This window comes from Musca vetustissima, unplaced genomic scaffold, assembly GCF_032173495.1.
Source record: "Musca vetustissima isolate MV318-11 ecotype Yass unplaced genomic scaffold, APGP_CSIRO_Mvet_v1 utg2188, whole genome shotgun sequence".
NCBI classification, from domain to species: Eukaryota; Metazoa; Arthropoda; class Insecta; order Diptera; family Muscidae; genus Musca; species Musca vetustissima.
The window spans coordinates 158,944-171,363 of NW_026879922.1; the positions used below are offsets into that span (position 1 = coordinate 158,944).

Consider the following 12,420-nt stretch of genomic DNA (forward strand, 5'->3'; position numbering starts at 1 on the left):
AGGCTGATCAATTTTGCTCATACTTTGCTACTACTCCTAACTGTTACTGTTATTGAAAATGAAATATATGTGGTTCAAAATTCGTATAGAACTCAAATAATGGTACACCAAAAAATTAAATACTTTGAGGATTTTTGGTATGCTTTTCTACCGAATTTGCTGTAATTTGCATCTCTATTAAGTAGCGAATCTTCCTGCCAATATTGATCTGATTTTTAGATAAAACCTTATACATTGATAAATCCCAAATTTCGGTATTTTGGGGAGTTTGGACACGATTATCATTTAAATTGGATTTTATTTCATAATTTAAAATCTCATTGTAAACAAAATTTCCTAACTAAAATTAATATTAACCTAGGGTCGCCTTTCATTGGGCGCCAAATCTTCACACCAAATATTATCAATATTCGTCACGGGTTGCAAAATAATTCGGTGTCATTTTATATTTTGGATTCTCAGTAGGTAGAAAATGTTCATTATTAGACCAAGTAGCCTCCATATAGCTTGATCAGCATAAAATTCTATTACCCTTTAAACATTCCGTCACACCGTGTGTCTGTTGTAATCACTCTAACATCTCTCTGTAATCTCTGTTGTAATCACTCTAACGAATTGAGATAGATCGCCAAAATTTTACATAAAAATGTCTTGCCTGCAGGTCAAGTTCGAAGATTGACTATATTGGGGGATATGCCATATACAAGAGTACCCTTCTACAGTATTTTGGGATATTGAGCGCGTTTTTCAGACGAAATCGTTGTAGTCGAGGTTCTTTTTGAATCTAGATGTGTGTAAATGGCAGTTTTAATGCAGATTTTTAGCTCCTGGGCGATGTTACGACTGCTAACATGCCGGTCAACTTCGATCATTACTCCGATTTTATCGACATTTTCATAATGGATTTCTTTTTTCCCAACCTAATATATTTGGATCCCATTGGGTGCCAAGTATTCATATCAATTTTGATTATTTCAGACATTATTTCCATCCGAATTATTTAGAATTACATATATATAAAAAATCAGGTATAGTGCCCATAAAATGGTGCCCGAATTTTTCTTATTTTGAGGATTTTAAATATGTTCTTCAATTATGTTGGCTCTAATTTAAAAGTTTGGGTTCTCATTGGGTATGAAATCGTATAAATATCGGTGTGCCCTGATATAACTCCATGTTTTACATATCCTCCAAACGATAGTCGGGCGCCATTTTCGGTATGTTCAAGGTTGTTGCTCAATTTTCCAAGTATGTCCACCGAATGTCAACCTCATGGCGTAGGATATAACCAGTAAGATAAGTTCAAAATTCGAATATGTGATCTACACAGATATAAGAACCAAATCTATGGAAAATGTTATGCCAATCGGGAAGACTTGGGGTCTATATCTACAATTTGTATGAAAAATAAATGAGCAGCGCCAAATTTCATTTTAATCGGATAATAAATACGACCGACTCAGAAAGCGATTCTGTGTATACTCTCGAAACAAATCATTGGTCTATCTTGAGGAACGGCTTATTTCGTAAAATTATTTGTCTCCTGTTACAAATTTGATTTCATAGGTTTAGTTGTGATCGTGTAATAAAAAAGTATTTTGTTATTGGAACTTATTGGAATATTTTCAAATTGTCATTTAATTTAATAAGACCACTCCTAATGTTTACAATGCCTACCCCCTTCCATTGTATGATGGGCGGTCTGTCATGTAGGCTTGTGGAAATGACGGTCAATTTTAATGTTTGGTATTAAAAAGCTACCCACGACTTCGATACTACTATATAACGGAACTTCGAAATTCTACCTGTATCGAAACTTGGAACTTCTTCATTATATGAAAATATTTTGACGTAGCTTCCATTTTAGATAATTTTAAAATCCCAGCCCTATTATCGAACCAAAATGACTATCATTTGGAATTTCTGTCAAACAGAGAATAATTTGTGTTTTCTTAAATAAAAATTCTAAACGAAATTAAAAATATTAGGTTCACAATCACGATTTTTTACATTTTAAAATATGAAATCAGGGTGGATCTGACTGATCTGTAAAATATATTCGTTTCTGAGATTCTGAGTAAATATAAATATGTTCTTTGACATTTAATTAATTTTTTTATATATGATTCTTAGTGAAAATAATTATAATCGTTATCCTTTCAGGCTTTCAATGCGTTCATCCAGTACAACTATGATTATTTTTCCTTTGAACCTTCTGGATTCTCCATAATTTCATATTTAACTATTTTTAAATTGCATTTCTTTTAATCCTGCTGGTTTGCTACTCTACATCCACCTAAAACATCTTGCCATGCCCGGCTCTAGACTCTTTTTCTATAGCTTTCTTCTATGCAACAAGACTAAGCCTTAGTTTTCGTTTCGTTTTTAATTTATAATTTCAAACAAAATAATTCAATTTTTAACAAAAAGCTTTAATTTTAACTCAACACAATAAACAACAACAATAAAAGGGAATTTAATTAAAAACACACACAAAACTACAACAAATAATTAAAAAAAAAAACATTCCTAATAAAGAACAATTTTTGCCTTTTCTTAAAAAAGAAATCACAAAAAAAACAAATTAACAAAATATTTAAAAAATAAATTAAAAATCAATAACTTTAAAACAATCATAAAAAATAATAATGAAATAAAATGGGTATTCTTCTGAAACGCTTCTTAGCAGCAAACAACTTGGTGGTAGTTCTATTCTTAATTCTATGTTTGATTTTAGTCGTTTCACCTCTCTCTATCTCTCTAAGCAAGTATTATTTTAAGTCTATAAACTTATTAAAAAAAAAACAAAAACGGAAACTGATATAATTTTATACATCTTTTTAAATTAACTTATTAAAATATAACAACAACAATTTTACAACATAAACTGGTGCTAAGCCATATTTAAAAAGTTCAAATCTTATTTTTTGTTTTTATTTTTCTTTAAATTAGAGTTTGAATTTAAATTTCGTTTCGTTTCTCTTTGCAAGAATTGAACGAATAGAAATCATTGCTCTAAAATAATTAAGACTTTTTATGTTTTTAATAATAATTATTATTTATTTATTGTATTTGGTTTTAATAATTTAATTTTCATATAGTCATTAAATATTTTAAGTAAACTTAAATCGCTGTTAAATCGAGAAAAGAAAATACACACAGAAACAACAACGTCATCTCTATTCTATTTATTAAAATCGTATCGACGACTATACTTCGAAATTGTTAGCCTTCTGTCGCATATTTATTTATTGATTAATTTAATTCTTAATTTAACTATTTATTTATTATTATTTATATATTTATTTCATTGTTAGTATTTAAGTTATGACGATGACACAAATGATGAGCGAGCATGCTAAACAAATAAACAACTTTGATGTATTAAAACATTTTTGACAAAATAAAATAAACCATTTATACAAATGATAAATTGTTTTATGTGTGTTTCAATGTATTTCAAATTAATGATGAAGGGAATTAATTGTGAGTAAAATTTTGATAGTTTTGTGGGGGAGGTACCAGAGTGAAGTGGACCGAATTTGGAAGAATAATTACAATGTGCAAAAGTTTGAATGAAATCGGTTAATCCCCTCAAAAGTTATTGTGCGCACCAGCCAGTGGGACGAACATTTGCAAATCGACTCTAAATTGTCTGTAACAACATTTCGATAAGGCGCATTTTTCCGATATCAAAGTGTATATACCCTCATTAGCCATAAGGCCGAGGATATAAACATTGGCCTACCCTACCATTTTCTGGGAAGCAGTTTTTTTTCTAACCAGGAATACGTAATAGCAAATTTTAGACAATTCAAAAATTTCCGAAAAATATGTGTCAACCTCCAAGAGCCTGGAATGCTCAATTACAGCTATATGGGTTAGAAGATGCGGGTAGGGTCCTCAAACTACCAAAAAATGAGACAGGTCTTTGCTTATGTCGAACATTTTCAGAAAAAATATTGCTCGTCGTTCAAGAACCTGGTATACCAAATTACAGTTCTTTAGCAGGAAAACGCGGCTATAACACGCAAAATAGATAAAATTAGGCGGGACATTGATATAGAGGCTATGTCCAAACATGGACCGATGTTGAATATTTGTTAGAAAATACGCTATTTACGCCCCAAGAATTCGGAATGTCATGTTAATGCTACTTCGGTGGGAAAATGACACTAAATCCGTCTAAATATCGGAAATGGGCCGAGACCTTTATGAGGTTATCTAGGCCCAACTTTAAAGACTGTACTATCATATATATTTTCGATGTCGAAATAGCTAGACTTTTAATTTTGATATAATACGAATTTTGTTACAATTCTAACAGTACACTATGGGCCAGGAATCCAATTTTTTGACAAAAAGTCCATTTCAGGTAGAGCGGATGAAATATTTCATATCACGGTTTACAAATGACATTAGGTCAATAATTTTGTGAATATAATTTATATTTGAAAAATGTTATATAATATTGACATACGTCAAAATATTAACATGAAATGACGGCAATTAAACAGATTTGGACATGATTTAAATTTGTAAGCAATGTTATTGTTAAAATTATTAAATGTTGGATCATCACGCACATTTCATTCGTCTAATATGGGATTTATATATATTGAAAATGCTGACCCTTTGTGGGGGAATTACCGATATTTGCCACTATCGAACTTGACTTACGTTTGGAAGAAATATTACAATGTACAATGTTTGACTGAAGTCCAGCCACCCGGCAGATTTGTTATCCAAAATCGATTGTGGAGGCACATCCGCGGTTCTTAACCGATCCTTTTAAAATAGGTGTCCTTTTGTGTATTTTCATAGGAGATTACTGAAATCTGATGCGCATAAAAATCGTGTGCACGTTGCGTGATTTTAAGCCATTTTTAGGGTTTTTGCATAGTAAAGTGCATCGAGCGGCACACGTTGACCGCTAAATTAAACATCGAAAAATTCATAATTATTGAAAGACATTGATTCGGTTTATACGAAACAAACGTGTTTAACCATTTGTGAAGAAATTCGCGAATTATAACAAATAAGAATTAATTTAATTTTGAAATACAAGATTTAAAATCGCTATAACTTGTGCGCAGCATCCGAATTTGTGAACGCGAACATATTTCGAATCAGCATATTTTTCTTAACCAAAAACCATGAATGTGCTCGCAAAAAAAAATTTCATTTTTTTTATGGAATTTTAAAAGAATTTTGTAATTTCCCATATATAGCCTCAGTATCCATAAAACGGCATTTACATTAGAACTTTTTGCTGGATTAACCTCCTCCATTAAGATCTATTCTATTCTAATGGAATTTACAACTTAGGACTTAATAAATCCGGTACAATGTAAACGTACTATAATTTAAAACAACTATGCAGCTACTTTTACATATCAATTTCTTTATTTATTCACATAAAAATCTCCCTTTAAATATTGACTAATTGTAAATAAAAATGTTAATGCTACACTACACATATCGAAGATCACCTTGCCTGTGGAAAATATATATCCATTTGACTGTAGATAATAGTTTTTTTCTTACACAGAGATTATATTAAATGTATACTACCGCCATCTGTACTATATCATGGAAACTAAAATGACATTATTGTTGATGATCTGGTTCTGCGGCGCAATACGGCCTTGCCACATTTCTACTTAAAATAAATAACAAAGAAGTTGTACTGCATATCTTAAGGCGCATAAAATATATTATATTTATGAATAAAGAAACTTGATTAAAACCTTATATTGGTTATTTTCTTATTTTGTAAAAATTTCAAGGTAAATAATCATAATATAAAACTACACGAAAAATATATCATAGACCCACTATTCGATAATATCTAAACTATGTAAGCTTAGTTTTTAATAATGATGATCGGTTAATAAATACTAGAATAGTATGATCCGAATTGGAAATACAGTGGTGGTCACGTAATTGAAACGTCTACAGTGGTAAAAATGTTTTGATCAGCCCTCGATTTGTTTAAAGTATTTTGGAATTTTTTTTTTTAATTCAGAATACTTTGATATACTGCACTTAAGATATTTAGTGTGAAAATAGAAAATTATTGCATGCAATTTTTCCATAAATTACGTTTTTTATGAAAATACATCGACTTTTAAGTGGCCACATAATTAAAACATTGTGCGATTTTTTACTTTACTGCATTTTTTTGAAAATATTTTTAAAAAAGCTTTTTATTTTAGTTAATTTATGTATACTAAGCACCGATATAATCATTTACAGATAAAATTTTTTGAAAAAAATCTGTCAAAATTTCCAAAAAAATTGTATAGTACACCTAACATTCATAAAATCACCTTTATTATAGAAAAGAAAGGTCCAAATGCACCAGAAATTGCTAGAATTAGTAGAACACAATAATCTTTCCTTTAGGTTAATTCCCATTTTTTGAGTTTTTATTTCAAATATTTATTTATTTTAAGAATTATTTATTATGTTCTACTAATTCTAGCAATTTCTGGTGCATTTGGACCTTTCTGTTCTATAATAAAGGTGATTTTCTGAATGTTAGGTGTACTGTACAAATTGTTGGAAATTTCGACAGATTTTACAGATTTTTTCAAAAAATGTTATCTGTAAATGATTATATCGGTGCTTAGTATACATAAATTAACTAAAATAAAAAGATTTTTTAAAAATATTTTCAAAAAAATACAGTAAAGCAAAAAATTACACAATATTTTAATTATGTGGCCACTTTAAAGCCGATGTATTTCATAAAAACCGTTATTTATGGAAAAATTGCTTGCAATAATTTTCTATTTTCACACTAAATCTCTAAAGAGCAGAATATAGAAGTGTTCTAAAAATTTTTCAAAAATTCTTTAAACGAATCGAGGGCTGATCAAAAAATGTTTACCACTATAAATGTTTTAATTACGTGACCACCACTGTATATAGAAATTTCTAACCTTATTTATTACTTACAGGACTTATTGACCACAAGTCCCGATTAAAAAATAAGTGTGCCTATATAGCATGTACAATTATATTAAATTATTAAAAGAATTGTCCATCTTAAACTACTTAAAAACTTTACAAAGTATACATCGTTATTTTGTTGAAAATATGCCAATTGGCATGCATAACATTTTATTAAATTTAGTTTTCATTGATAGATGAGTTCCAAATTAAAAAGGGTTGCTATAGAACCCTTCCTTAATCTTGTTGTAGAATTCTTTTTGTGCCCGTAAAGCTACATTAAATACTAAGATGGGGTCTATAGGGGAACCTCATCTGGACACTCTCCACAGATAGTCAACTCGTCGATGAAAGAATATACCTTAAATAAAGCGAATAATAAATCTTATTATTCCCTAGAACTCTCCAAACCATATGCTGAGGGAATATATCTGTCGGCAACACCGACTGACACTTTTTAACTTGTCTCTTTAGAACTGTCTTATACTGTCTGTACCTTTTAAATAAATTGATCTATCAACACAAATAAGTTGTCATATTTACGGGGAAACTTTTGTCTTTATTCCCATTACTAATTGGTACTAAATTTGGTGCAAGTTGGATTTAGGTGAACAGATAGATTGGGAATTAAAAGTAAAGAAAGTAGTAAAGTCGGACGGAGCCGACTATATGATACCCTTCACCACTATGGGTATGTTAAACGAATGCATCCTAACAGAAGGGTCATTAACATGAAATTGGATGAAATAAAATATGTGACCTTTATTTAAATGTGAATCGACTTAGATCCATAAACATGTCATTCGTTTGTTACAATGGGTCAAAATTATGTAAATCGATTTAAAGCAAATATCAAAATGCTCAATTTTGTACGTTGTGCAAAATTTCATGTCAATATTGCAAACATGAGTAATTTGGTGCACCATTTATTTAAATTGGATAAAAAAATCTATATCCAAAAATGAATTGATTTCAACGAAACTTGTCACAGGTTAGAATATCCTAATTTCAGCAGCTTTTGTTCCTAATGGTCATATTTTGGGCCCTACTTAATATCGGGCGAACATATATGAGAGCTATATCTAAATATGAACCGAATTTAGTACTCTGTGCAAAACTTTGTTTCAAATATTGGGAGTTTGGTGCACTATTTACATTAAATCGGACGAAACTATTTTCTCCAATTTCAATAGGGTTCTTTATTGGGCCAAATAAGTGACATGTGCCAAATTTCATGCAAATCGGATCATAAATGCGACCTGTACTTTGTTCACAAAAATACATGGACGGACAGTCGAACGGACATGCATAAATCGACTCAGAAAGTGATTCTATGTATATTCTCAAAAGGAACCATGTGTCTATCTCGTTTCCTTCTGCCTGTTACAAACATATGCACAAAGACATAATACCCTGTACCACAGTGTGGTGTAGGGTATAATGACTGTCGGAGTGTAATATTGGGGTAGTTTAAGAAATTCGTAGTTATTGGTACGAAAAGTATTATATGGTACTATTTTTTTTTTGTTTGAAAGGATAGAGCTTTTAACCTGAAATTTGGGATTAAGATTACTGTTGAAGATTGAGCTATAGAGACATTTTGGAAATTCATATTTATGTGCACGAAAAGTCATTTGATTTGGGTGAACGGAGACAGCTGGAAACCTAAAATTTGGAATAATGGTTGCTCTTGTAATGTAGAATTGAGATATGGACGCATAGTACTTATGTGTACTAAATGTTACTATATTTGGTACAATTTTATGTGTGAACGGATAGTGCTGGACTCCAGAATTTTGGAATTAAAATTACTTTTAGAGAGTACGATTAAGGTAGTTTAGAAAATTTTTAGTTATAAAAACAAAAAGTTCTGAATGTTATTAAATAGTTTACAAAATGTTTTTGAGTGAACGAGCTGAGATCCTGAAATTTTGAATTAATATTACAGTGAGTGAAGAATTGAGATATGTCTGTAAATTTGAATATTCGTCATTATGTGTACTAAATGGTACTAAATTTGATACAATTTAGATTTGAGTGAACGGATAGATATAGAAAACTTAAATTTGGAATGGAAATTACAGAATTATGGTAGTATTGGAATTTCGGATATGGTAGTATTGGACGTAAGAATTTCTACTTATGAGTATGAAAAGTACTAAATGGTACTAAATATTGCACAATTTTGATTTGGTGGAATCCAATTGAAAAGTAATAAATGGTACTATATATTGCATAATTTCGATTTGGTTGAATCCTGAGATTTTGAATTTAGATTACTGATAAAGTGTTGTATTGAATGTATTGTATTGTAAGAATAGTAAATAGAATAAAACATGCACTAAATTTGAAATTTACAATGTGGGTCAAACGGATTGATAGCTGGAAACCTAAAATTTGGCACTAAATTTAATGGTGGTGGTATGGAGGTAGGCTTGGAAATGTGTACTGTGTAATTTGTGTAATGGAAATAAGAAAGAGATTTCGCAAAATAGTGCTCATGTGTATGAAGAGTACTAAATGGTTATAAACTTGATTTAAGATGTAGAAATAGAGGTGGAGTACAGAACTATAGTACAGTAGTATTCACGATTTCCATATAAGATATTTTTTTTGTTTTCCCTTTCCTCATGCAAAGTAGCGGGCACTTTCCTAGTTTTCTGTATTTTGTATGTTAAAGCCGCATTTTCCTAAAAGGGCTGTAATTTGGTTATAAGTTACTGACTCGACCTGCAGGTTATTGGAGGATGAGCAATAGTTTTTCAGATAATTTTTGATAACCCTCAATTTTTTTTTCAGAAAATGTTGATTAATTTGTTCTTATGAAATCCTGGTTAGAAAAATCTGCTTTGCGGAATAGGTTCAGAGTAGGTCAAAGTTTATACCCTCTGCCTTATGGTTGAATGAGGGTATATACATTTTGCTGCGGTAAAAATGTGACTCATTGCTTGTAGACCCTATGTTTCTTTGACCCAAATTTGTTGCAGGCAATTTTGGGGTCAATTTAAAAATCCATTGTCCCCATCCATTGTGGTCCTTCATTTTCAAATAAATTTTAATAAATGTTTCATCAATGGATCGAGGGATTTCTAAGGTTTTATTACATTTTGATATTACATACATATGTTATGTAAGACAATATATGTATTATTTGGCTAAATAAAACAGATTTATTTCCCTAATCATATTTTGAGGTCAACTAAACCAAATAACAAAATTAAAACACAAATTTTTTTTGTTTTTTATTGTTATTTTATAAACATAAATTATATTTTTGAAATTGAACTTAAATATAAGACATATATAGATAGACAGTACGATAGTACAATAATTCTAAAGTGGAATATGAGGAGAGGAGGCAAGAGGAGAGATGAAGAGATGGGATGATTGAAATCAATATAGTATAGATTTAACTAAATGCACCATGGGAAAGCACCAAAAAATAAAGTTATGCCGCATAAATATTCAAACAAATTTTTCAATATCGGCATGATTACGTTGATGATGTTTATAATGTTCGAGATGATGTGAATGATCGATCGTTGGCTTATAAACTATAAACAAAAAATAAAATAAATAAATATAAATAGTACTTTTTTTTTCTTTTATAAAAAATGTGTATATGCAATTTGGACAAATTTACGTAAAGTTACTTTGTGGTAGTTGTTGTAAAATTAAAACGAAAAACATACATAAATTAAATTAATTAACTATTGCAATTATGCCCGAAATATTTATGATACGATTTTTTTAATTTCATTAAAAAATATATAAAATTTTTGTTGGCTGTATAAATAAGTGATTTTTTTAATAAATAAGATTTTTCAATTTTCTTCTTCTTGTTCTTCTACTTAATATTCAGTCAATGTTTTTGTCGTTGTTGTTGGTTTTTGATTTTTTTATATATTTTATTTCATTCGTATAGAATTGTTTTCTTAAATTATTGTAGGGTTTCATGTGTGAGGGTGGCAGCAGCAGCTGCTGCCGCCGACAAAGAATTGTGCACCGCAGCAACGGCGGCTGCATTTTGTGCCGCATTCTGTTCATGTTGCTGCTGGGCCTGTTGCCGCATACGGAACATGCGCAAAGTCATCCAAGATGCCAGGGTACCATACACGGGCATGGGATTTTCCTTTTCCATGGCCTCCTTCTGTAACTGATACCGATAGAGCAGGGAACCGGCAATCAGGGCCGATACAATTGTCGCCGATATGACAACAATAAAGAGAATGCTGAAGCCCGGCACAGGCATGCAAATACCATAGACCACTTCTTCGGTTATTTTTCCTTGGAACACCGTTACCGCTTCCTGTTTGGTATCGGGTGAGAAAGCTAAGTCGGCCTCCGAGATGACATCGTATAGGCCACTGACGCCCACATCAGCACTGCGCACCTTACGATCGGAAATTACAATAGAACGACGACGACGCCTGGGAGTACCTTCGGTCGTGGTGGTCTTATTATTTTTATCATTTCCTTCCTTTGATGCATCCTTCTCCTCCTCTTTGTTCAATTTATCCAAATCGATGTGATCTTCACGTGGTTGGGTTAAAGCTTCCGCCTGAGGACGATACACAGGATGTGGCACATCATCTTTAGGTTCGAGAGAACGTGGCCCTGCCATCGGGACGCCCATACGTTTTTGAGCCAACTGTCTGGGACCATGCGGGAATTTACCACTATTCCTTAATTCCATATATTGGGCTTCATCCAAATTGGCCAATTCCTCTTCACCAAAGATGTCATCCAACTCCTGTTCCTCGGGATCTTCATGTACGGGTCGTGGTGGCAAATTGGCATTCTTTTCGTGGACATTATTGAAATGATCCAAAATATTGGCAATGCCGCTATTGATTTGGGACAGCTGTTTACGATTGTGGATAATATCATCATAGAAGACATCATGGTCACTGCCATCACCATGGCCAGGATGGGGAGGAGGTATATTTCCACCACCACCACCCACAGAACCCATGCCCATTTCATTTGTATGACCACCAACACCACCGCCAGGACCCATTCCACCACCTCCTCCTCCTATATTGTGATGACTATTCGGACCCATCATACCACCTCCACCACCTCCATGATGCGAAGCTGTCATTTCATGTAGCAGATCATTTTTATTATTCATCATATTCTCATCGCGTATGATGTCTTTGCGTTCATTGGAATTGTCCGCCAACTGGCAATGATCCAAACAGCCATGACGACATATTTCCACTTTGCATTTAATGTGAACACTCAAGGCATCGGGGAATTTGAAAGCATGGAAGAAGGCATATGTTATAACGGTGGCACGCTCATCCGGTGCCCGAGACTTCAAAAAGCGGGATATCATTTTGGGTCGCAGTACACAACCGAATTCATCGGACAGATTGATGACATGTCCGGAACCATCTGAAGCAACACAAGATTTCACACGCATATCGAATTCACCTGAAATACAAGAAATGCGGAAAA

The 12,420-nt window shown here is 32.0% G+C and overlaps 1 protein-coding gene across 1 annotated transcript in view; it reads right to left on the reverse strand.

Moving 5' to 3' along the window:
- Positions 1-10,897: 10,897 nt before the first annotated feature.
- Positions 10,898-12,420, reverse strand: part of LOC133325139 (uncharacterized) — an 84,774-nt gene continuing 83,251 nt past the window's right edge. The window contains exon 7 of the mRNA XM_061533963.1: positions 10,898-12,396. Coding sequence (XP_061389947.1) covers positions 10,898-12,396 — 1,499 coding nt within the window. The remainder of the gene's footprint in view (positions 12,397-12,420) is intronic.